Source organism: Lentinula edodes (genome assembly GCF_021015755.1).
Source record: "Lentinula edodes strain Le(Bin) 0899 ss11 chromosome Unknown C8R40scaffold_1, whole genome shotgun sequence".
NCBI classification, from domain to species: Eukaryota; Fungi; Basidiomycota; class Agaricomycetes; order Agaricales; family Omphalotaceae; genus Lentinula; species Lentinula edodes.
This window is the reverse complement of record NW_025764307.1, coordinates 1,884,515-1,908,979: the sequence shown is the minus strand read 5'-3', so window position 1 is coordinate 1,908,979 and position 24,465 is coordinate 1,884,515. Positions and strand designations below refer to the sequence as shown.

Genomic DNA, 24,465 nt, shown 5'->3' with positions numbered 1-24,465 from the left:
CAGATTGCTATCAGTTACTGTAAAGCTACTTGAGTATGTATTAGTATGTAACACAGAACTCCACAACGATTCATGCTCGTTCCAGAAAAGCAATCTCTGACCAAAGACAAAGTGTCTTCACCGTTAGCCCATTCCTCAAAAAATGGGTTGGAGAAACGAGGTACAGATTCTTCGAGGACTATCGCAATTAGTACTCAGATAACTTACTAGACAATGTTTCTGGCGGTCCCATGTCACCAGCTCCTCCAAACTACTCCATGACGGCTACAGACACCGGTTCAAATCCTGATATTGCTGGTAGTTCGAATCGCAGCTCTGGACACCTGGCGCCCAGTCCGGAATGGGTATCAGAAGCTCCAAGCCATCCAAATCATCGTTCCGCCGAAGAGGTAAACGAGTTATGCCACATTCTTCAGACCGTATGATTTGACTGTACCGGTTGCAGAGCCGTCTATTATCCCATCCCCAGTCGAACGAATCATCGTTCTCCTACCCACCGCATATTCATTCTAGCCCAATCATCAGCTCTCAGCCATCTCCCAAGGAAACAATGGTGCTGGGATTTACTGGTAGCAGAAATGCGCGCCAAATGCCTGTAGATTTGCGAGGGAAGAGAGACTGGAACTCAGGTCTGTGTGGATGCTACGCTGGGGATGATCACGAGATGGATACTTGTGAGTATACTTCGCCTCTGTCGTCAATCAACCTCATATCTTGCGTCGTTGCTGTAGGTTGCAAGGCCTGTTTCTGCCCTTGCATTGTCTTTGGTCAAAATAAGACTCGTATGGACCATCTAGCGAATCATAACTCGCCCGAACCTACTGGTGAAACGAAGGGAGGAACTTGCGCCGTACATGGCGTTATGACTTTCTTTTCTTTGGTCGGTGGATGCGTTCTGCAGGTACGGGCGCTGCTTCTTCCTTTCTTTTTTGTGAGTTTTACCTGTGCCTTTCAGGTCCCCCTACGTGCAACAATTCGCGATCGTTATTCCATCGATGGGTCTTGTTTAGGCGACTGCTGCACGTCTATTTGGTGCTACCCATGTGCTCTTACGCAAGAACATATTGAGATTAGTGCAGAAGAGCATAGTTTCCCCAGAGGCGTCGGTGGAAGCAGTGGCATCTATTACGATGATCCCAAACGGAATCGAGGGTAGCTTGAATATATCACGGAGATGTGGTTTTACTACTAGGGAAACATTCACAACCGTTCTAACGTATTATATTTTGTACTGTTAAATAATAAGCTATCACGGACATTATTATTAGAACTTACAGTAGAAGTGGAAAGGTCGCTGTCTGAATCTGGTGAGTCGTGAGTCATTTGAGCTTGACCGTGACCGTGGGGCACCTTTACAGTTCCACTCCTGCTGACAAATTGTGGCAACGCTGTTCCCATCGCCTGTAAGTCCAATTTTCCGTCGTCGTACATCGCCCGCAAGGCAAGCATATTGTTTTCATATCCAAGCAGATCCTTGATACTTACACTCATTATCTCTAGACCAGGGTTTCATCAAGATGGGTATGTTCTAATTCTCAAAATCAAGGCAAGAGAAGATACTGATTTATCGGCTTCATCCTCCTTCATTTGCCCCATTTCCCTTTAACTTATAACGAATAGTCAATCTCCGTTCACAAAAACGTCTCGCTGCCTCAGTTGCTGGCGTCGGCAAGCGCAAAGTTTGGCTCGACCCTGCTGAGCAGGCTGAGATCGGTAACGCCAACTCACGCACACACATAAAAAAACTCATCAAGGATCACCGCGTCATCATTAAACCCACCGTCATCCACTCGCGATCTCGTACTCGCGATCTTCTCGCTGCTAAGCGTAAAGGGAGACATACTGGCCCTGGTAAGAGAAAGGGTACGTCTGAGGCGAGGATGCCTACAAAGGTGCTTTGGATGAGAAGACAACGGGTGTTGAGGAGACTTTTGAGAAAATACAGAGAAGCCGGAAAGATTGACAAACACCTGTACGCCTTTTCAATATGCTTAACATTTTCATCGCTCATACGGGATGATGTTATTTCTAGCTATCACTCCTTGTACCAAAAGTCAAAGGGTAATGTCTTCAAGAACAAGCGTGTTCTCATGGAGTACATCCATAAGGCTAAAGCTGAGAAGACACGTACCAAGGTCCTCACTGACCAGATGGAGGCCCGTCGTGTCAAGAATAAGGTACGTTCATTTTGGGGTGATGTCGTTTATCATTCTGATATCGTCCTTCTAGGCTGCCCGCGAACGTCGTGCCGCCCGTGTCCTTGAGAAGCGACAGGCAATTCTCGCTGTTGAGCACGATGCACCTGTTCAGGAGTAAATGTCTTCCCTCATCTCTACCTGTCTCTGTTGTAGCGTATGGTGGGAATAAGGAATGGTATCATTTTCCTTTGCATAAATTCTCCCCCCTTATCGCTTCGTCTTCATGCCTACTCTATGCTGCGCGCGGTTCACCAAGCAAAATACAGGAAATAAATGAATCAATGTGTTTCTGTTTTTACCGCTTTTTCCCCCTCTATGTATCGTGCTCATACCTCGATTGTCTACATTTATGACCCACTTCTGTGACAATTTTACGATAACCACATGCCCATCTTGTCATAAACGCTGAAAGAACTCGATGCAATCCGTAGAAAGGATAGATTGAAAGAATGCATCAGCAGAGTGCCAGCAGAGTGCCTCCGATGATTCTGGTTTTAGAATTTTCCTGGAACTTCCTATGAGTAAAGGTGAGTTCTAAAGACAACTACATTATCGTATGTGCTTTAATCTCTGATTCAATCTCCGCAAAACTAGACTGACGAAACTCAGGTTTGAGTCACTGGATCATGAAGAGGAATAAAATGCCAGATTGACGAGGGTACTGCTTGATACAGAGGTAAATTTTGGAAGGACTTCGCTCCGACTCCCACTATGATCTAGGTGGCCGTTCAATTCCCAGTTCCCAGACGACCTCGTATTTTTCTCTCCACGGCATTCTGATCTTATCATAAGGTCCTTCCTTTGTCGTCGGAAATCTTCGGAAATACAGTGAGTAAATATCGAAATGGCTGCACCCCGGAATGTAAGCTCGCTGTTTGTTGTACATACAGGGCTCAACAGAAATGTAAATTTACGGCCGTCATCTTCAATCTCCCTTCACGGAATTGGTGTGGACTGCACAGAAAATTTCGCTTCAGTTCGGTTCCGCATTCTTTAACCTTTATATAGTTGTCGTCGTCATCCCGAGCTGTTCGTGCTTACTTTTCCAGGTATCAGAATCATGATTTTTCATCCACCCATCATGGTCAGTGTATGTGAGGAACGGAATTTTCTTCATCCTTACTACAAGACGCCAGGCTAATCAGGTGATGGCGTGCCATTTTCTCACTGGAAGGAAGCTTCACTAATCGCCCTTTCATCGACTTCCTTAGTTGGCACTATCGGTTTCCGAAATCTCCAGACCTCTATGATGCACCTGGATCCTGTCTTTCAAAAAATTTTCTTGGACCCTATCAAGTATCGTTATACAACAGACAGAACAATTTCTGGCCTTGAACCTTCTTATCCTGCATGGGTGCGTTTCTCAGCGTACGTAGCGTTGTGGGTCAGTACTGAATATTGGCAATCTACTCTTTTGTAGGCATACAATATAATGGTTCTAACAAGGCCGTTTCTGTGACAGCCCCGGGAAATCTATCTCCTTCAGTCCATCACTCGTGTATGTACATGAGTTACACGACGGCGGAGCGCGATTTTCGCTATTCGAGTTTGTCAGATGTTTTCCTATCGAACGTTTTGTTCCGGAATGGCTGCATGGGACCCAGTCTGACCCAACGTCGCCACCGGTGGCTTGTTCAAGTTTTCTAAATCTTTAACTAGCGAGATTTGCCAGTGAAGGAAGGGTCTGGAACATGCACAGGCTGTGATATTTGTGGATCTTGGGTTCGCAACAAAATGTATAGGTGGAGCGGCTTCTTCCTGAAATCCTAGTTCCGGAAACCGTTTTCTGAAGTTTTGCAGGACCCGGTCATCAGCAAGGTCTCTGTGTTCGTTTGCTATGTATTTCATTTCCTACCATGTTATGTATAGCGGAAAGTTTGATGATTATGAGTTAACCTTGAATCCATTCATGACATGTCTGACGAAAACCTTGTGCCTATGCAAATGAATAGCATCTTTCTATAGCAGAACTAAAAAGAACTAACCGAAGCAGAAACTCTTTCTGTTCGTTGGTTGACGGTTGAATAGAATTTGGGTTGATCAGCTTTTGAAAGGGCGTACGTAAGCTCGAACCTTGGGTCATTAAAAAGATTTGTTCTCACTTTCGCCTCTTAACCATATCCACCTTCGAGTCAAAACTTCACCAGTTTGTGTCTTTTACGGGCCAATAGGCTATCGGGATCTTTATCCCAGCCGCAGGCCCTGTACACGCTTCGCAGTTAATACTCTTTTTCTTACAACAAACCCCACCTGGAACCTGTTGACCGACATGATATCGTTGTAGATTCCACTTTGATTTCTACTTGATCTGGGCAATCTTGCTCTCACCCAAATTTCAACGACAATTTCCGATAATACAAAGAAGATTTATCTTATAATGTCTGCAGTACAGGACTCCTCCTCAGATACAACACAAACGGACGGCGATGGCCCTGAGGGCTCGGATAAACCGCCGCATGAAGATATATCTAACAAGAAAAATAATCAGCCAACTTCTACCACTCCAGCTGTCACCATATTGACCGAACCCCATGGCATACCTCTTCCACCACCAGAAGCAGGTACTTACGAGAAACAGCCCGGTTACACTGTTGAAGTTCTAAAGAAACTCGTAGAAGCATCTTCCAATAGCAAACTTTCTATGCAGGCGCCGGCACAAATCGTGGCAGCTCCCAGCGTGACTGCAGCATCGCAGCCCACACCCGCAATCGTGACCATTCCTATTACCACAAAGCCAAATGCCAATACACTACATATCAAACAAACCTCCATGACTTCTAACGCCGGCACATTTGATACCGCTTCTCCGACATCGTCGCCCACTGTTTCCGAGTACGATTGGAACACCAGCGCTCCCTCGACGCGGACCAATAGTCGGCCTCCTAGTCGGGCACCAAGTATGTCCAGCGGTGTTGCAGGCTCCAAACTCCAGATGAGCAAGCCCAGCGCTGTCATGACGCCGGCAGCTTCAGCTGCCAATGGAGTTCAGCGGTCTGTCTCGACCAACTCAGCAATCACCAATACCCACGCCACACCTGAACCCGCATCGCCCGCTCTCGGCTCTCGGCCCAAACCCTCTTCCATTCACTCCACGGACGGAGAGAAGCACAGATTTACCCTGAAGGATCTCCTTGCCAACGGTCCGAAGTTGGCTCGGAAATCTTCTCAACGCTCAACGGGTAGCAGGAGTAGCAGGAAATCTGATGGAGGTGAAAGCGATGGAGGTGGGTACAAGAGTGGAGGTGGGGCAAAGTCTACTGCAGGAGATAGTACTACCAGCTTGTCGAAGAAATACGGTGTCTGCCAGAAAGTCGCTATCGGAAAGGGAGCTACTTCCGTTGTACGACTGGCTCACAAGTGGGACCGCAGTGAAGAGAGACTATACGCTGTCAAGGTTCGTTACACTCTTACGATCCTTTCTTACACTGACGGGATATGTAGGAATTCCGGAAACGTCGTAAAAACGAAACTGAAAAAGAGTACGTGAAGAAGCTCACAGCCGAGTTTTGTATATCATCTACGCTGCATCATACCAACATCGTCGAGACTGTTGATTTGGTACAAGACGAGAGTCAGCATTGGTGCGAGGTGATGGAGTTCTGCCCTGGTGGTGATCTGTATGCTGCAATTAAGAAAGGTGGCATGTCGCCTAGCGAGGTTGAATGCTGCTTCAAGCAGATCCTCTGTGGCGTGGAGTATTTGCACAGTCAAGGTGTTGCTCATCGTGACATTAAGCCTGAAAACTTGTTTTTCGATACTAAGGGTCACCTGAAGGTATGTTTCCCGCGTTGTCTATTAGCAGAACCTCACCGTGTTGTAGATTGGTGACTATGGTGCCTCTACAGTATACCGACTGCCTTGGGAGGCCACGATTCACATGTCTACTGGTCTCTGTGGTAGTGAGCCTTACATTGCGCCAGAGCAATTCTTAGGCAAACGTAAGCGCATCGTGTATTTTTTTCATCCATTTTTCAAACATGCCACTTTTCAGCGTACGATGCGCGCTTAGTCGACATCTGGGCATGCGGTGTCGTTTACTATTGCCTTCATTTCTCCGAGCTTCCATGGCGAGCAGCGCAGCAAAGCGATCAGCTCTTTGCTTCTTATGCGGAAGCTTGCAAGTCACCTCAACCGTCTCAGTCGGCGTGTCCGCCCACCATTAACAACCTTTCTCCGAGAGCGTGCAGAACATTATTACGACGAATGCTAGAGCCAGATCCTAAACTCCGTGCACCCATCGAAGAAGTCATGAAACATCAATGGATACATTCTATCGAAGTGTGCCATGAGGTCCCAGAACCAAAACACGTTCATGTACATGCCAGACAGCTGGCTCGAGCGCAGCTGAAGGAATTAAGAGATGATTGAGAAATGATGATGATGATGGTCTAGTTTTTTTTGTCGCTCGTCATTTTTCCACTGTACATACTTAATTCTTGGTCACGACATATGTTATCTCTCGCTCCTCTTCTCTGGAATTTTTTCTTCAATGTTTTCCTTTGATGGAGTGTAAACTAGCTTCTGCCTATACGCCTGCTGTGAGTGATGATGTGCTTTTGGTTCAATCTTCTTGCTTCATTTGTGTTGTCTAATCGTTTTCGTTCCTTCCGGGCCCGCTTACGAACTGGTGAAGTCCTGGATGTGGAACCTTCGTACCATGTTCTGCTAACTACTTACATAAATACTTAACTGTATACACCTTTTCTTCTACTACTGCTAATAACGTCTAGTACAAGTACAACAGCTCTTTTCTTTGATACCTTACTTTGGCGGTGATGATTTTTTGAAATTCACCACGTAGTACTATAGGAAATCACAAGAATCGTTGAACCTTCGACTCTGACCCTATGTTGTACAGAATTGTACGAGCTTGTGCGATGTTACATATTGGTGGACGATGAAATACGCTTTGTTGCAATCTCCATTGTTTAATGAGTACAAAGTAAGGATTGTCTCAAATAGATAAAAAGCACGGTGATAGTACAGAAATATATTCACTTCTCCTAATCAAGTACACAATGTCGGTTTACTGCTTCACGAGCCGATATCTTGCAATGTGTCTTTGAGCTCATCCTATAAGGTTTGATTAGCGTTGTGAACCATGTACGACAAGAAATACTTACAATCATCTGCATGTATTTATGTCCCCGGGGCTTGAATTTAGCCCCATCTTCAGCAAAGTTTACTTCATGAACGTGAGCAACGCAGTAAGAAACCGATTCCGCCGAGTTAGGTTCAGGATCAGCATTGAGCATGTCGGTATCAATAAAGACATTCCTTTTCAGAGGCAGAGTGAGACTGGTTGTAGCCACGACGTCTTCGCCAGCCAGGTCCCTCGTGAAAACAACACGGTCGTACTTAGCACCACTGTGGAAGAAGAATGGTTTAGGTGCCGTTTCACGATCGAAGTTGGAAAGGAAGGGCTGCATCGAACTTTCGGCAAAGGGAAGTTGCGCGTAAAGGACGGGATTGGCGTTCCAGTCGTTTTGTAGGTCCGCTCCAATGACTACTTGTTCAGCGGTCATCTGTATGTTGGGTGATGCGGTATAGACATGGTCTATGTGCATCTGAGCCTCAGAGCCGTAGATATAGAAGGGCATCTTGCGAGTCGGGTAAGGAGTTAAGAACTTGCTATTGAGCTTCTTCTGAACAATGACCTGGATATCTGTGATTTTGCCTTTGACAATGGGCCTGTGGAAGGAAAACCATGAGTGATGAATGAATACACATTTTTCACATAAGGGACGTACGGTTGTTGGCCTTTGGAATCAAAGGGCTCAATGCGTGCATCAAATTCCTTCGCCGCCAGAATCTTTCCGAGAGTGGTGGGAGTATCATTCACCAGGAGATAAACAGTGTCGGGATTCTTTTCGCGTTCCTCAATGTAAATGGTCCTCATTTCGGCAGAGATCACACCCGTGATTATGAGCTGGTGGCGATGATTTTCCATGTTAAACATGGGGAGATGAACGAAGTAGAGTTTGTCAGTGCCTTGCATGACAAACGCATGATAGTCTTCGGTAAGAGTATTGCGGTAAACAGAGACTTCGCGCTCTTTCACGATGGTTTCTTGCAAGGACTGGGCGATCTCAGCTGTGAGACCGCTTGCAGTCGGCCAAGGAGACATGACTACGTTGACAAGCGTGTATAGGTCTTGACTTCCCTTCAAGCCTAAACGGTCTTTGAATTTGAGCAGACACTCGCCGTAACTTTTCTGAGCGAGAACTGTGGAAGTGAGTATAAGCGGAGGCTTCTTGTCGGTGTTCGCGTCGGTTATGGACAGTGCATCGAATATACGCTTGTTGAGGTAGTTAGCCTCGACGATATCCTCATTAACGACGTTTCCCAACTTGAAATTGACGGCAAAGGCGTTAATGGAAAGATCAGAGCCCATCTCGACGACAAGTTTCCAAGTCTCTTTATCGTTGACAAGCTCGCGGTTAGGGACGGACAGGATCTTCTTCCGGATGAGTTCCTTCTGCGCCTCAACTTCTTCGGGGATGCCGTTGATTTCAGCAGGAAGAAGATTGAGGGGACGGACAACGAAAGTCGATTCGCTTGATGACATGGTCGCTAAATGGGCGTACATCTGCCAAAAAAGAAGTTGAGTGTTTCTCGAGACACATAGAAGGCTGTTTATACCTTGACTGCGCCGAATAAAGCCTCACCCAGCAATTGACCGTAGCCGTCAACGTTAAGACCGAGAATAACATGCGAGAAAAAGGTCGCAACGGGCGCAGCACCGGGCTTGCTAAATGGAATAAAGATTCAAATATTGACCAAAACTAGGTTGAATGAAATATCTACTAACCTTCCCTCAACGCCAAAAACACCAATACTTTGCAGGTCATTGCGGTAAACGATAGGACTTGTCCAAGTCACCAGATAGCGCATACGCTGATCGCGGTAGAGCAGACCTCCAGCAGGATATTGGAGGTATCCGCTCTTATGAGGATCGACGGTGATAGAATCGCAATATCGCATATGTACGATGCTCTCAAGGGTTTTGGTCTTGAGTGGAACAGTAGGAACGAAGACGTCGTGTCTGGCCTTGTTATATTCTCCAATCTTCATACTAGTATGGGACCATTGGGATGAGAGGCTGATAGACTCTTGAACTATAACCTCGGGGATAGCGGTCGCAAAATAGGTACCCCAAGCGCCGTCACCGTGAAGAACAAAGCTGAGGCCCTTCTTACGAAACTGCGCAAAGAGAGAAGAAATCGTGTCAGAAATCCCGTCTTGGGTATCACAGAGGATGCACTTACTTCATCGCGGATGTCTAGGATATCCTTGATCGGATCGCAAGCACCGTGTTCTGTAGAGCCGACTATCGCTACGACAGCGTAAACAGCTCTGGGAGCAGGGTTCCCTTGAGCATCCTTGAGGTTCAAGCACTCGTGCAGCAACCTTCGGAGGTCGTTCGGATCCATTCGAGCAGAATTGTCCACTTTGACGGGAACCACATTCTCACTGCCAATTCCAGTTATCGCTGGTACGATCCAGTCAATAAATTGATTACACTTATGAAGACAATACTGACCAGCTCCTTTGGGCCATGAGTAATGCATTGTAGCGCTGGCGAAATACGCCATTGGTTCGACATGAAATTCGCGCTCAAGACGTTCCTTGCCCACAGTCTGGGCGAGATATGGCTTGAGGGCATCCTGCAAAAATTGTGCCGTAATGCCATATTCTTCGTTGATGCGAGTCGGGATGTCCAGAACGTTCGACGGAAGAATGTTCAAAAGTTCCCACGTAGTGAAGTCTTTGAGTAACTTCGACTCATGGGTGCAGGTATCTACGTGGAACGTGTCCGCTATGAATTCAAGTTGATTCATCATCGCCAGCCTCAGTGAAAGAGGATAGAATTTGAGATTTCGCGCTGTAAAGAAAAGATGATGCTGATATGAGTTCTGGCACCCGTCGAACGGAAATGCACACTGACCAGCCCACATCGACTCTAAATTAGCGATAGAGCCATCCGCAGTGATATGGCCCCAGCCGATGGGGTTTTGCAGCGTTTCGATGTTGTACCCAACAAGTTCAGCAAGCTGTTTGCCGACTGCTATTTCGATGGCAGTGGTTAATGGGGATGCTTCAAGAGCAACGTTGTTGGGGTTGACTAGTCATACAGAGATGATATATTATTTTGGAATACGAGATAAGAGGATATGTTAGCTTACAGAGCATGGCCGTGAAGTACCCAACAATTCCAGGCATAGACGTGTCCATGTTCATGTGAGCATTATAACGAGGGTTCCAAAATGGAACGGAGTGCTCTGCGAGCTTTTCCGCTAACGATTTGACAAGAGCTGCTTGCTTCTGAATTTGTTCTATGTACGATGTAGTCAATACACGTTCTGTACCGTAGGACTATGGATTACTCACTTTGAAATGCAACGGTAGATTTTACTTCTGGTGTGATCACCGAAGCATCCTCCGGAAAATATGCAACGCGTCCTTGGACATGACGTTGAAGAGCCTCCGTCAGTAGCCAAATCAAAGTCTCAGCATTTTCGCCCTTAGGGCCAAGAAACCAAGCGGAAACAGCGTCGCTCTTATCTCCTTCTGCCATCTTGAAACTGCGATACTAAGGTCAGTAAATCAAGCCGTATTTGAGGAGAGATAGAAGAGAGCACAATTTCTCAGTGAACTCATAACCTCTGACTTTAAAAGGCCTCTTATTATTGACCCTTTCCGCAATTGGATGAAGATGGAATAGATATCATATTGTGGTACCTGACGATTTTCGCGTAGAGGCAGACTTGCAGAAACTTGCAGCTACTCCAAATTCAGCGAAATGAACAAACACACCTGCCAAAGGGTGCCAGGAATTGGACAGGATGTTCTGCGGTCAGTGCTTACATCATAAATGCATTACATCCGAAGTTGGGATAGAACACGGAATGTTACACTTACAGGGTGAACGTGGTTCCTCTCGTCAGAAATCTTCAGAAACCCGGATCCGCTGACTTGGTGATTGCGAACAAGATTTTCTTGAGACTGTACATGCATACCTGCCTACATATGCATCATTGTATATCAGCGGAGGTTCTCACTCGTTGAACACGTACCTACTTTCTTTCCCCTGTAGCAATCTGCAGCAATCTTTGTGGCCGGTGGGTCTTTACGAAGATCCTGGGGTAGCAAAGTGGTAGCAACTGTTAGATCGCGTCCTGCAGGTTCGATTCAATGGATCTCGGAGAAGGATAGTTCCCGACAGGTTCCCAACAGTTCCCAACCGCGTAAAGATTCCAAAAGAATACGATGACGGGGAGACACTTCCACCGAGTTCTTTGAAAGGCTGGGTCTTTCCAAGACCTCTCTACATACGACTATTCCACCTAAAACTTCGTATGTACTTAAGAAACCACGTCCAGAAGTCCCCGCTCAGAATGGAACCAGTCGGTTGCCCCTGGTTAGACCGAAAAAGGCTAGTATAGTTTGTCGTTCTCGAAGGCGTCAAAAAGTACCTGGGACCAGGGTCGAGCAAGGAATTTTGTGAGATGCTTCATCCTTCGCCTTGGTGAGTATTCGTCGTGATGTGATCTGTCTCAGCATGCTCTGAAAGAGAACGAGTTTAGTTTTCTCAAAAGCGGTTCACATCAGATGTTTGGATGGGGCGAAACAAGATGCGAAGACCAATGTAGATCATGATGAAAACAAGTACTGAGCGCTGTGAAAGGTAGTGGCTGTGCCCAGCGTGATCGTACACGTGGTTTTTGTTGATGCGCGATAATTTAAATTTTAGACGCTGGTACCGGCCCACTGCGGGGATGAAGGACTTTTCTCATGAAGAATAGGCTGAAAATTTTAAGAATTTTGTAAAAAATTGTAGCTGAGATTATTTTGAAACAATCTGCTAAGGATTAGGCTGAAATTAATATAGGAATATTCAAAATAATCTCGTTTCCTGCCATGTCCATGATTGTTTCATGGAGAAAATTTTGAAAAGTCTCAGCGAACTCTAAGTCTCTAACAGAGAATTTTTGGAGAGTTTTGTACCTAATCTCTTTATATTCACTACGAGATTAAGGTTTCATCCCCGCAGTGGGTACTTCTTCTTCCATCGTCGGTCGCGGATGAGCACGAAATCCTCCCCATCTTCCTCAAATCACACTGTTTGGATTAATCAGCTCTCATAATAAATCCTATACAACGTCGTTTATTCATACACTTTGAGCTTCAGGGCTTGAGCGATCTCTCGAACATATGTAGTTAACACTAGTTAACGTCCACAACATTTCCATCGTCGCCACGGCATCTTGAGATCCATTTACCTTCCGTATATATGTGATGATGTCCATCGTCGACAGAAATGGACTGGAAATAAGTATATATTTCACCTAATCTCCTCGTTTCCATTTTCCCAACCGCGTCTTCCTCAAGCCCTACAAATTCACCGAGTTAATCCTCAGATCCGCTCTGGTCCATTGAGAACAATTCATTGAAATATAAGCAAAGCCAGTAAAAGCCGATCCCGTTGGTATATACATCACGAAAGTAGTAACCTCATATCGAGAAGATTATAGCCAACCACCTTTCTTCAGTAAACCCCTTATATGTGGTGTATCAGGCTTTATCTCCCCATTTTGAGGCGCAAAGTATTTGCGGAGGTTTCCGTCGAATTTGACAGGGTAAAACAATCCCTCTTTCTGTCGAAATGAAGGGACCACGTAAGTACGAAGATGATTTGCGTGCGTGTCAGAAAGGTGGAATGAATGACATCAAGCCCTACCTTTCGTGTATTTCCCTTTCGTGTAGTCTCACTGGACACTCTGCCGGAGTGCCAATTACCACCAGATGTCCGTACCCAGACTGCTTGGCCTTTCTGTCAAGGGCGCGGCAGAGGTCAATGTCAAACCGGGATGTAAGGTTGTTGTGGTAAGATTATCTTACATGAAAGGTATAAGGCCATGGCTCATCAAGATCATCCGGTAAGGTCTCATTGAGCGTAGATTCACTGTCCCCGCCATCGCTCCAGGATTCTAATTCCTCGGGACTTACAGGGTGTAGAGGATTTCCCGGGTTCCTCGATTGTGAGGCTTTGCGCGACGCAGCTTTTGAGAGTACGCTTGGCATAGTAATAATGATGATAGTCGAATGTAGAGATGAAGGCTGGCAAGCGCTGATATATAGCAGATGCAGGAGATCAAATAAGTCAATCTGATACCGTTTCAGCGTTTGATTATGATTATTCCTGTGAGGAGATGCTGTGGGGTAAAAAGGCTGAAGGAAGTTGTTGTTTAAAGCAGTGCGGTACAGGAACGGAGCGACGACAAAGCTTTTTATATATCTGTCAATGAATGCATCCTTGCGGCCACATGCCGTCTATCCCCTTTGTTTTATGATAACAACATTGTAACCATAGCTTTTAGACAAAGACCATTGCGACGAAACAACAGAGAAAACCCGAATTCGGGAATGGCTCTTTTCAGCTCTTATATTCTGGTACTGGGGCATAGTGGGGCATTCGTAGGCTTTCCAACCACAAAATCACAGCACCAAGCCGGCGTGACAATGCATATGGGGCGTGTTGTCCTCATTTGCACGTACATCAAAGTGTCAAGTGAAATTGAGGATGCCAAGCAGCAGGTCTACTGTCCACACACATAGTCATATTGATACAGAAGAATAGAACTAGCAAAAATCCATCTACATATTTTTGGTTTCATCGGGGAGTTCCAGCCTCCAAGCGTATCTAAACTTGTCGAAATCATCAATCTAAGCGATGACCAGCGGAATATGCACCGAATGCGAGTAAACATTCGATATCGAAGTGGGCCAGGTAGTCTTTTGATCAGCTTTAAATTTCCTCCCCATACTACCGCTTAATGAAGCATTGTCCATAGACTACGTTTCGTAGAACGGAATCATATATGGGACGTTCATTCGGGAGAAATTCATAGTTTCCGTTGCACTCGGTGTGGCTGGGTAGATGGCAAGCTCAATAAGCTCACGTTGGACGGTATATTCATGCTGAGGAATCCGAAGCTGAGAAAAAAGCCTGAAGCAAGCTGTTCCCGGTAATTTGGATTGAAAGTCCCGGTTTCAGATACACACCCGATATCAGTCTCGGAAGTTCCTACATTGGAGAGATTGGCCTATTTGAGCTTACCCAGAGCGCAGTTGATTCCTTCCTTGTATCGGCAGTACCTCGCAAAAATTGACATGTCTCAAGCTGTTGTATGACTCCGTTCTGTTCGCTGGGCACTCTGATCGCTGTGTTCCCATGTCTACGCCATGAGGATAGCCTGCATATATCAGAGTCGTCGTGTCAATTATTATAAGAGGATAATGATTGCTGGTGGAGGATGAGGTGTTCAGATTGAGCGCTTATTTCCTCAATCTTCCAAATCAGGATGTTTATCCTTCCGATCCAAACAAAGCTCTCCTGAAAGAACTCCCGCCGTGGTTGAGATCTGTTCAGCTCCTGTTCAGTTCTTAATTCTCCAATTTCTATCCAGTGGCAAACGATTCTTTCAAATGGCAAATTCAAACAGTCTAGACGTAAGCTGTGTCCTGTCTATCACACACGGCGCACGCTCTCTAAATGTACTATGGTTAAGTAGCGCGCTATCGAGATAGTCCAGAAAGCTATCGACGAAGATGTCAAACAGAATTACGATAGTGCATACAAACAATACATGAATTCGTTGGATTATTTCATGCTTGCGTTGAAGTGTATGTCACCTCTGGCCACTCTTATGACTCTATAACACCTTGCTTACTGCGCTTTCCAGATGAGAAGAACGAGAAATCAAAACTACTGATCCGGACAAAGATCAATGAATATCTCTCTCGTGCGGAAACTTTAAAGGAACACATGAATGCACAAAGCGAGAAGCGAGGTAAGAGTGCGGTAGGGGCCAATGGTAGCAGCACGGGTATAGGTCCAAACGGCAGACAGTGTGTATCTAACCTCGTTTCTTGCTGAGCCCATTTCCTCTTACAACCTTTATGGCAGAAAAGAAGACGGAGATGATCCTGAAATGAAGAAGTTGCGCGACAGCTTGGCTGGTGCGATTATTTCTGAGAAGCCGAACGTTAAGTGGGACGATGTTGCTGGACTCGAGGGCGCAAAGGCTTCGTTAAAGGAAGCCGTTATCCTGCCACTCAAATTCCCACATCTATTCACTGGAAAGCGTACACCATGGAGAGGTATACTACTGTATGGTCCACCAGGAACTGGAAAATCATACTTGGCGAAGGCTGTAGCAACCGAAGCGAAAAGCACCTTTTACAGTATCAGTTCCAGTGATCTTGTCAGCAAGTGGCAAGGAGAATCAGAACGGTGATATGGTTCGGCAATGTTTACTTGGCTTTCGCTCATCTTACTACATATAGGCTTGTCAAGCAACTATTCCAACTTGCACGAGAGTCAAAACCATCCATTATTTTCATAGACGAGATAGACGCGCTTACAGGGACCCGGAATGAATCTGAATCTGAAGGATCCAGGCGAATCAAAACCGAGTTCCTTGTCCAAATGAACGGTGTGGGACATGACGACACAGGCGTTCTTGTCCTCGGTGCAACCAATATACCATGGCAGTTGGACAATGCTATCAAACGACGGTAGGTAATCTGTTCGTTCCCACTACTCCTGCAGCTTAGAAGGAAACTGTCGTTCAGGTTTGAGAAGAGGATATACATCCCTCTCCCTGGCCCGGACGCTCGGCGGCGTATGTTTGAACTACATGTTGGTTCCACACCCTGTCATCTTGGCCCAAAAGACTACCGCACACTCGCAGACCATACAGAAGGGTACTCTGGTTCAGATATCGCCATCGTCGTTCGAGATGCACTCATGCAGCCTGTCCGCAAACTATTGTCTGCTACACATTTCAAGAAAATACCCGACCCCGCTGATTCTAGTGTGTTAAAGTGGACGCCCTGTTCACCGGGTGACCCCGACGCAGAAGAGAAATCGTGGGAGACTATTGAGTCAGATGAGCTCATCGAACCACCCTTGAAGTTGGCCGACTTTATGAAGTCACTGGAGACGAACAAATCTACATGCACAGCAGCCGACATCAAGAAACATGATGATTGGACTCGAGAATCAGGTACGTGTTCTTGTCATTATTCAAGATACTCAGCTGGACACGACTACAACTCATGTCCACTGCAGGTAATGATGGGGCGTGATGGTATTAGAATGACATTTCAGGTGTTGTATATAACTATATAAATTATTTTACTCTCTTGATTTTCCTCAGTACTCTACTTTTCGTTCGAAACAGAGGGCGTTTGAGTTGCGCTGAATACATTTCCCTCAATCGCACATCGACATGCTAATTTTGAGCTAATCTAATCTCGAGGTGAATAGAGACTATTCGCAATTTTCGTCCCAAGATGACGGCAAGATAGATTGCGTGACGCCGTATTTCTTGCAATCAGTTGAACAATCCGAGAGAAACCCACGTGTTTGCGACACACTTTTCGAGATAGCGACGGGCTGAAAGCCGCTGCAAATACCACTATAATGTCCTCGTCCCCGCGGAAGTGTTCCGTCAGGTGGACGCGACACAAGGCCATTAAGCGAGAAGCACTGAGACGCTACGAGACGTAGCAGGACGGAGCGTGCCTTTTCACCGTCAATTGCCGTGTTCAACCAGCGAAAATCCAGGAAGTGTTGATATGATAAGTTGTTCACATAAACCGCTCCTCAACGCGAGGACGGTCAACCAAGCCATCTAGCGGTGAACTCGGATTCCGGCGATTGTTATCTGTGCGCATGTATTCATAACCGCTGCAACTTGACGGAGTTCCCCTTGACTCACCCAAGGTTTCTTGAGATGTTGGTATTTACCCTATGTCCCCCTCCGTTTGCTGATAAGTCCAGTAGACAACTACCCCCCAGCACAATATCGTCTCTACATAGAGTTCACCGACAATTACAGCTCATGTCTCCCAACCAACAGCTAAACTCTGAGGTACTGAAGGAATCGAGCCCCAAGTCGGGACCCACAACACCAACACCAGCTCCACCATCGATTTTCACTCTCATGTCGCGACTGCCCTATATTCCTCCTGCTTCTACTGCGTTGGAACCATCCAATTCGTCACGCTCTTCAGCTGATCATACAAATCTTCTCACCGAGGATGTGCTTCAGAATCTAGACCAGGAGCTAAAGAAGGAGAAATTAGTAGGTCCAGGGACGCTAAAGACAAAGGCCTCATCAGATATATCCGAAACGACGTTGAGCTCCTTGACCATTATCTCTGCGAACAATTTGTTTTTCTCCCCAACATCAGGGTGGGACGATATCAAAATGTAAACGGAGTAGATTTGAAGTGTGCAGGATAAAGCCCCGCGGATTGGACTATGGTGGGAGACAATTGGAATAATGTTCGTTGTGTCTTTCAATTTACTTGTGTGTAGTATCAAGTTGGGGAGATTAACTATCACATCTGACTTTGAGGTCGGTCTCTGCGGAATGGCAGTACTATGTACTTGCGAAGGGGTCAACTTACATCAGCGTGCTGCGTGACGTACAAGTTAACCTTCGGAAGTCTCAGATTCCAGTTGCCTTCGACCTCCTTCGACTCTTACCACGACCATGCAGGAAGCCGACGAAAACGAAATAATCGAAAGTGAAACAATAGACCTCCACGATATCGCCCTCTTGCTCAACTACGAACGAGCCTCGTCTGAACCTCGATTCAGGAATTCTAAACTTCGTGAGGTCGCAACGCACGAATTCGATTTTCGGGGCGTGATGATCAAAACTCCCCTTTGGACTGCTCATAAGGGGTCCAAAGACGGATTCGTTTTTCAGCGAATTAAACGAGCAATCCCTGGTTCAGACGAGGAACCCGATCTTCCATCGAACATGTTGTCGCCACAGGTCAGGTCCCCGTTGGCAAGAGACATCACCCAACTAGCACCTAGTCGTCTTGAAACCATCTATTGGCAAGCTCGAGGTCATGATGGATGTTTCAAATCAGTCGCCATCCTCCAGTATTTCTTGGATCTCTACGCCATTAATCCATTGCTACGAATTAGACTTGCCAACGGACGAGAATATGTTACTTCAAGTTCTCCAACCAGTCTCTCTATCGTAGAGTACGATCTCTTGGTGGTTAAGCATCTTACCCTCGCGGTAGTATTGCCAGATAACCAAACGTATATCACGAGCTCGTCGGACCAACCAAGATTCAGACATGCTGTCGTATCGTTCGAGTCGCACCCATACAATGGTGACAACGAAATAATTCTGGATATGGCGTCGATGCAATTTGGTGAAACAGGTCGTGGCCCAGGTCGTAAAGGGAAGAGCACGTTTGTCTTGGAAAGTGTGGGTGACTATAAGAAGAGGCTCTTGACTGTTGCTGGTGGCTTTGAGAAGGCCAAAGTATCCTCTCGTATAACACCCGACCCTAACCAGGCCAACGAAGCTTGGATGTGGAAGGTTGCCAAGAAAGCGAAAGAACGTTGGGAAAAGAGAGGGGAGCATCATTGGTGTGAACATTGCGGTCGACCACTAGCCACTGGACCGGCGCTGAAGAGATGCTCTCGGTGTCGTCAAGCATATCATTGTGACGAAGAGCATCAGAAGATGGCTTGGTCGTCTCACCATAAAAGTTGGTGCCGACCAGCCTATGTAGTTCATACGTAGAATATATGTAATTGTATCACAAAAGTCCCGGATATGCCTAGTATACATTTGCTTGCACACAACTTCGCATGTCGCAAGATAACTGAAGTACAGCAGGATTGTACATATCTTCAGTAGAGGAAAGGTCAATGCTGAATGTAGGCAGTTTAAACTTTTGCGTACAGTCATGGCAGCATTCGATATTCAATAGCCAGCCATTGTTGCTCCTCCTCCTCCCGTCATACCCATAGTTTGCATATTCTGCATATTCATGTCCATGTGAGCATGGTGATGTGCACGGTGGTGATGGGCAAAGTGTATCGACTCCGGTATGGCATAAGGAGTCGGTATAGTGGAGGCTTCGAAGGTAGCATGCTGTACTAGATCACGTTGGAACTGTTTGATGCGCCGATACCTGACTAGAGCAATTATACTTGATAGCACAATGGCGACTGGGTGCGTTCTTGAGTTAAGTAGAGAGAAAGAACTTGATGCAAAAGTTAGGAACTGGCCATGAAAACTCACCCACCGCGATAACCACGAAAATAATGATGAATGTAGATGCGTTCACTGTACTAGCACAACTGAGGAAACTCATCGATCAGGCTTGGAACTTCCCCTTGAATATTTGAATACTTACTCTTCGAAGCACTCTTGACTATATGCAGGGCGTATTAAGGCTATCGACAACGCCAATAGCGCAAAAGTTGTTGAATACATATTGGGCGATGAGGCTCAATGAGCCATTAAGCACTCGCTTATATGTAGAAAGGGAGACGATCTTTATCAATTGAAAGCTGTTAAGGTGGACTAGATCAGAACGTCGACTGGCTACCCGACCAAACGACGACTTCTGAAACAACGACTGGCACGTCCTGATCTCGCTGTTGAAGCTGTAAAGGAGCGTCCATTGTGCTTGTGAGGCCGTGCGACGTGGCAGCCTAGGTATCGCGTCTCAATCAAAGGGTGCCCAGACTTTGAAGGAATGTTCCAAAAGAGATGTCATTTGACATATTAAAAACATACATATTGAGGAATTAGCAGAGGACGAGAAGCTAGTAGCCCCACCATCTCTTTTCTAGATATCGTAAGGGAGGGTATGTGACGGCGGTAAAGGCAAACGCAAGTTCGAAACCTGCGATCATGATCATTAGAAATTCACGTCCGGGTATATATATATACGAGTGGAGTCTCACCGATATCGCCACCGAATTCTGGATCGCCAATCATGCGTCCAATAACACCTACATACCATACTTGAGCCATGCCTAAAACAGCACCTGCTACACCGCATCCCAAAGCTAGGAAACTGGCAACGCCAAGCGGGAGTTTCCTCCAATTGTTGAAATCGTCGGGGACGTAATTTGACCATTTGCCCTTGCGGAAGATGAGGTGCTCCTCGATGAGGATAGTTGAGAAGATCGCAAGCCAGTAGGAGAGAATGACAAGAAGGGTGTCTAGCCATTCTTCGAAATGGCTTGCGCCAACGATTGCGAGGACGATGTAGACAACACTCCCTAAAATCACAATAACGATACGGGGTATCGCTTGGGCATAGGGATGTAAATTCTATCGTGATATGATTAGCATATTTTCTGGTAGTATGCTCTGATCTGCATGCGCAAAAACATACCTGGAAAGTCAAAGCCAAGGAATACATGTTGGGAATGTTGTTAGCCACGATACTCAATGCTAGAAGCACCAGTAGGAAGGACCCGAATCCGCCCATTGGTCCTGCTAGACCGGCACCCAAAAGACCACCCACGGAATTATCGTTGTAGGCGTCTTCCCATGTTGTCTTTTGGGCGAAAGTCGTCATGGCTGCGGCACCAAGAATTTCAACGAGAATAAGCGGAGTGTTGAGACCGAGATATGTCCAGAAAAATATCTTGTATGAAGACATGTCTTCTGGCATACGAACAGTGTAATCTGCGGCCAAGCTGATGGCAAGAAGTATTAAATCACATATGTCAGTAAGAGTACGACCTTACCTCGTCCATCCAAGAGCAAATCCAGCTGATGATCGCATAAGTACGTGAAAATATTTGCAAATTGGCATAAACTTACCGACTGTCGCACCAAAGGACAGTACATTACCAGCTTCAACACTACCTGAACCCCCGAAATCGCTCTCGGCAAATCGCGCTATCTGACCCAGATAGATAAAAAATATGACCACCACCTATGTGGGTGTGAATAGACAGGGATTGACGTTCTGCGTAGCGTCTTACCGGTATCCAAGAGTATTGTTCATAGAGGTGCACCACACGGTAGCCCATGAACGAGACCACGATAGTGAGGATCGCAATCACCACAATTCCTGCCGCGGTAGGTATCTGGTGTGACGTGCTCACGGCGCGCAATGTCTGAGCACCCACAATAGAGTTGACAATCGACCAACCGACACACGCGATACAATTTAGCACGATAGGAAGCTGTGCGGTGGCGTATCCGAAAGAAAATCGCGATAAGGTGAGCTGACGAAGCCCAAGCTTTGGTCCCCATGTGGAAAAGTACGCGACAGGAAGAGTACATAACAAATTGAAGAATATGATGGTAAGAGCAGCTTCTTTGAGTCCGAGGAAGAAGATGGATTGTGCTAAGACTCCGATCGCAAATGTTGATATCTTGAATGAAGGAATGGTTTTGTAAAGACGTTAGATATAAAACGCCGAACGATCAAATTTGAAACGTACTGTCATATTTGCAGCTAGCCACATCCAGAACGGTGCCAAAGGAGCTATTGGAAGATAACAGGAAGTTGTCAATAATGTATGCCACGAAAATTTCGGATGAGGCCACTCACAAGTCTGCGTTCTCTCGTCTGGAAGAACGCGCTCAATACCGCGAGCTTCTACTCCATATTTGTCCAAAAACAGTACTATGGCCCAAAGTTTCGCGAATTTATCCCGAGGGACATTGTCATTCATGTCCTCCAAAGCCTGGGCTTCGTTTACATTGAACCTATTCAAAACATCTGTGGTCAGTGAACAGAAGCAGAAGTACGCCCTCTAACTACACTGACAACCCTGGCTGATGCGGCGCCTTTTCCAAATCCATCTCTTCCTTCGACGTGGACGCACTAGACGATTTTCGGCCAGTGTCGGACATGGTGGTGATACCTCAGGAGGGTATGGGAAGCTAGCACACAGCCAACGAGCGGGACGAGGATGAGGAACAGAAATTTTCTGCGCGCATGGTGCATGAGTTTAAAAAGGTTTGGCAGTGGGAAAAGGATGTACATATTTCCCCAAGACGGAGAAAAGAATCCCATCATTGATGATTATTGCACTTAGTCGTGACATATTGAGTACCTGGTGCACTCCTTATCTATTGCGACGTACATGTGCTTCCCCGGTGCTTCCCTTCTGCATTTGGAGGAAGCGGATTTTTTTTGAATGTTGGCTTGGCTTAGTCTTTTGGAACAAATGCACAGTAACACACACCTGGCTATACTTGGATTTATGAACCGAAACATCGGGGACTAAAGGAGCGTCAAATTCTTGGAAGAAGTCTTCGGCCGTCACAAGTTTGGCGTTTTATGGATCCAAGACAAGTTCGGGAAGCAGATAGAATAATGAGCTTGACGAAAAAGGGGGTATCTTTGGGCCGTATGATGCACTTGAACTCGGAAAAGGCTAGAAGTCGTCGAATACGATCCAAAGATGCCTAGCGCTAACAATGGCCCACGATTTTCAAAGCTCATCTCCTATTGTCATCACCGATGATTATTTCGGGAATTCACAAGTCGTATGATAGCTTGGAACTGAGAAGGTTGAGGGGTCATGAAAATGGATCTTTGTTGCAATCAACATTCGGATTCAACTTTTTCTTAGAAGCCCAAGCATGAACAGTGTGAATGAACGTCAGATAAGTAGGCGTTCTACAGTCACCTGCACGAAGCTCGAATGGGCTCACAGAATATACGCACCGCAATACCCAAAGTGAGACAAAGACTAGAGCATGAACGAGAGAGCAGCAGAGCTATACTGCCAGCGATAACATCAACGTATCATCATATAAAGATGAACGATCGAATAACTCTGTCACGGAGGTGAATATTTGGTAGTCGATAATTTCAGGTGGTTCAGAGCGATCCATATGCTGTCGATAACGATAAGTAGATAGATGGATAGTATGTATCGTATTGCAAACTACTTTGTTCCTATGGCGCGCGGATGCACCGAGCGCGACAGAACGGATTCTCCTAACATACGGAATCTCCAGCGTTCCGCCGACAAAGGACATCGCCGATAGTTACAGCTATGGAACAATCCGTCTTGTAGCCTCATGCTTGATGAATCAATCTTCAGCGAGATCGTACAAGGTAGTGATTTGAAAAGATGAGGAATGACTCACTTAGATAGGCTTTACTGCATCGAGCATATATTTTGTGGCTTCAACAATGATCTCGTGTTCAACTTTGTGTAATCTCTCCTCAAATGACTCCAGTGGTTCCCCTGCTTCAATCAGAACTTCCCTGACAATCAACGGTTCTCCTCGATCAACCGCTTTCACAACCTTATGCACCATAACTCCAGAGTGTTTAATTTCACCTTTTTGGAAGGCTTCGTAGGCACGTTCAATGGCATTAGTACCGTCGAATGCTCCTGGTAATGCGGGATGAAGGTTGATTACCGGGATAGGTCGTCGCGAGGAATCTGTGTCCGTCTTGACGCCGTATAACAGGTCAAGGAAGCCATCTCCAAAGACATGCATCCAGCCAGCAAGCACTACGAGATCTGGACTCTCCTTCAACACGATCTTCGCAACTTCAGCATCGTAATCGTCCCGTGTTTTGCCTGGACTAGCTTTGAGATAAGGCTGCAATGCGAGGTACGCGGTAGGAATCGGGGGAATTGCGTGTTGTGCCCGGGTCAGACCATACGCGGCTTTACGATTCGATAAAACAAGAGTTATTTGGGTGTTGGGGAGTAGCGGTGTATTTTGTGCATCGATCAGAGCCTGAAGATTTGTTCCTGTACTCAAAAATTACTTGCAGAAATGTTGGAGGAGAGTTTCGAGATACCTGAGCCTGATATGAGCACTACGATGCGCCTGATGTTGGTCATAAGTTAAGCTTCATTATCGCGCTGGCTATTAGGAAAAAAATTCAGAATACTTTGCTTTGACCTCGGGCCGGTTAGCCGATCGAAAATCGAACCAAACTTCCGACACTGGGAAAGTTTAACTATGTACATAACGACTCGAGGATGAGGAAGCTATCTATCATCGAATGCTTACTTCCTATGTTGGAGAATATCTCAGCTTCCTTATCAAAAGTTGTTCACCCTATTGCTGTCACGACTCGGAATAAATTTTAATTTAAAGCGAAAATCATTCGATGAACTGGAACGATATCATAATGGGTTTTGCCTTTGTCAGTGCGATCATTGGCTTGAGAAGTTTGCTGTCATCAACACGCCTGAATCAAGAGATGACTTGATACTCTCAGTCCTTCATCGATTCCTTGATTCCAACATCCATCAAACTATCCGGGAAATCTATCTTGTTCGATACCGAACAGGCTAGGTGCAAACGGCGAAAAGCGATGATCAAATTCGAGGTCCTTGAACACTCCTGTTTGTACACGAGGTGTTGAGGGTGACGAAGACTACCGGGAAACAGCGGCCATGCAAATGTCGTAGAGGTAGATTAAT

The 24,465-nt window shown here is 46.0% G+C and overlaps 9 protein-coding genes across 9 annotated transcripts; 4 read left to right on the top strand and 5 right to left on the bottom strand.

Annotated features, from left to right (window-relative positions):
- Positions 1-995: 995 nt before the first annotated feature.
- Positions 996-2,316, top strand: C8R40DRAFT_1157826 (ribosomal protein L19e-domain-containing protein; the record flags this gene model as incomplete). The annotated part of the gene is made up of 4 exons (XM_046229666.1): positions 996-999; positions 1,621-1,972; positions 2,033-2,177; positions 2,230-2,316. The coding sequence occupies 4 exons, from the start codon at positions 996-998 to the stop codon at positions 2,314-2,316; spliced, it is 588 nt and encodes a 195-aa protein (XP_046092620.1).
- Positions 2,317-5,151: 2,835 nt separating this feature from the next.
- Positions 5,152-6,566, top strand: C8R40DRAFT_1032067 (kinase-like domain-containing protein; the record flags this gene model as incomplete). The annotated part of the gene is made up of 4 exons (XM_046223226.1): positions 5,152-5,592; positions 5,640-5,972; positions 6,019-6,136; positions 6,190-6,566. The coding sequence occupies 4 exons, from the start codon at positions 5,152-5,154 to the stop codon at positions 6,564-6,566; spliced, it is 1,269 nt and encodes a 422-aa protein (XP_046092619.1).
- A 666-nt stretch (positions 6,567-7,232) lies between these two features.
- Positions 7,233-10,776, bottom strand: C8R40DRAFT_1164941 (pyridoxal phosphate-dependent transferase; the record flags this gene model as incomplete). The annotated part of the gene is made up of 10 exons (XM_046230595.1): positions 7,233-7,271; positions 7,322-7,889; positions 7,949-8,787; positions 8,841-8,949; positions 9,010-9,401; positions 9,467-9,690; positions 9,742-10,083; positions 10,147-10,323; positions 10,385-10,534; positions 10,590-10,776. The coding sequence occupies 10 exons, from the start codon at positions 10,774-10,776 to the stop codon at positions 7,233-7,235; spliced, it is 3,027 nt and encodes a 1,008-aa protein (XP_046092618.1).
- A 1,951-nt stretch (positions 10,777-12,727) lies between these two features.
- On the bottom strand, positions 12,728-13,283 carry C8R40DRAFT_1065177 (uncharacterized protein; the record flags this gene model as incomplete). Its single annotated transcript, XM_046225626.1, has 3 exons — positions 12,728-12,856; positions 12,940-13,032; positions 13,101-13,283. The coding sequence occupies 3 exons, from the start codon at positions 13,281-13,283 to the stop codon at positions 12,728-12,730; spliced, it is 405 nt and encodes a 134-aa protein (XP_046092617.1).
- Positions 13,284-14,687: 1,404 nt separating this feature from the next.
- C8R40DRAFT_1164940 (katanin p60 ATPase domain-containing protein) lies at positions 14,688-16,352 on the top strand (the record flags this gene model as incomplete). The annotated part of the gene is made up of 7 exons (XM_046230594.1): positions 14,688-14,711; positions 14,774-14,885; positions 14,945-15,110; positions 15,169-15,495; positions 15,549-15,779; positions 15,837-16,270; positions 16,336-16,352. 7 exons carry the CDS (start codon positions 14,688-14,690, stop codon positions 16,350-16,352), a joined length of 1,311 nt encoding a protein of 436 aa, XP_046092616.1.
- Positions 16,353-17,767: 1,415 nt separating this feature from the next.
- Positions 17,768-18,826, top strand: C8R40DRAFT_1164938 (uncharacterized protein; the record flags this gene model as incomplete). Its single annotated transcript, XM_046230593.1, has 1 exon — positions 17,768-18,826. The coding sequence occupies one exon, from the start codon at positions 17,768-17,770 to the stop codon at positions 18,824-18,826; it is 1,059 nt and encodes a 352-aa protein (XP_046092615.1).
- Positions 18,827-18,890: 64 nt separating this feature from the next.
- C8R40DRAFT_49211 (uncharacterized protein) lies at positions 18,891-19,739 on the bottom strand. Its single transcript, XM_046235237.1, has 4 exons — positions 19,446-19,739; positions 19,331-19,389; positions 18,989-19,257; positions 18,891-18,934 (listed from the first exon to the last, which is right to left on the bottom strand). Exons 1-3 carry the CDS (start codon positions 19,523-19,525, stop codon positions 19,010-19,012), a joined length of 387 nt encoding a protein of 128 aa, XP_046092614.1. The 5' UTR covers positions 19,526-19,739; the 3' UTR covers positions 18,891-18,934; positions 18,989-19,009.
- A 121-nt stretch (positions 19,740-19,860) lies between these two features.
- C8R40DRAFT_1031592 (permease for cytosine/purines, uracil, thiamine, allantoin-domain-containing protein) lies at positions 19,861-21,735 on the bottom strand (the record flags this gene model as incomplete). Its single annotated transcript, XM_046223182.1, has 8 exons — positions 19,861-19,940; positions 20,002-20,374; positions 20,439-20,745; positions 20,797-20,821; positions 20,873-20,987; positions 21,037-21,432; positions 21,502-21,545; positions 21,612-21,735. 8 exons carry the CDS (start codon positions 21,733-21,735, stop codon positions 19,861-19,863), a joined length of 1,464 nt encoding a protein of 487 aa, XP_046092613.1.
- Positions 21,736-22,811: 1,076 nt separating this feature from the next.
- Positions 22,812-23,920, bottom strand: C8R40DRAFT_49440 (phosphoribosylglycinamide formyltransferase). Its single transcript, XM_046235243.1, has 3 exons — positions 23,835-23,920; positions 23,165-23,784; positions 22,812-23,112 (listed from the first exon to the last, which is right to left on the bottom strand). Exons 1-2 carry the CDS (start codon positions 23,875-23,877, stop codon positions 23,165-23,167), a joined length of 663 nt encoding a protein of 220 aa, XP_046092612.1. The 5' UTR covers positions 23,878-23,920; the 3' UTR covers positions 22,812-23,112.
- Positions 23,921-24,465: the final 545 nt, after the last annotated feature.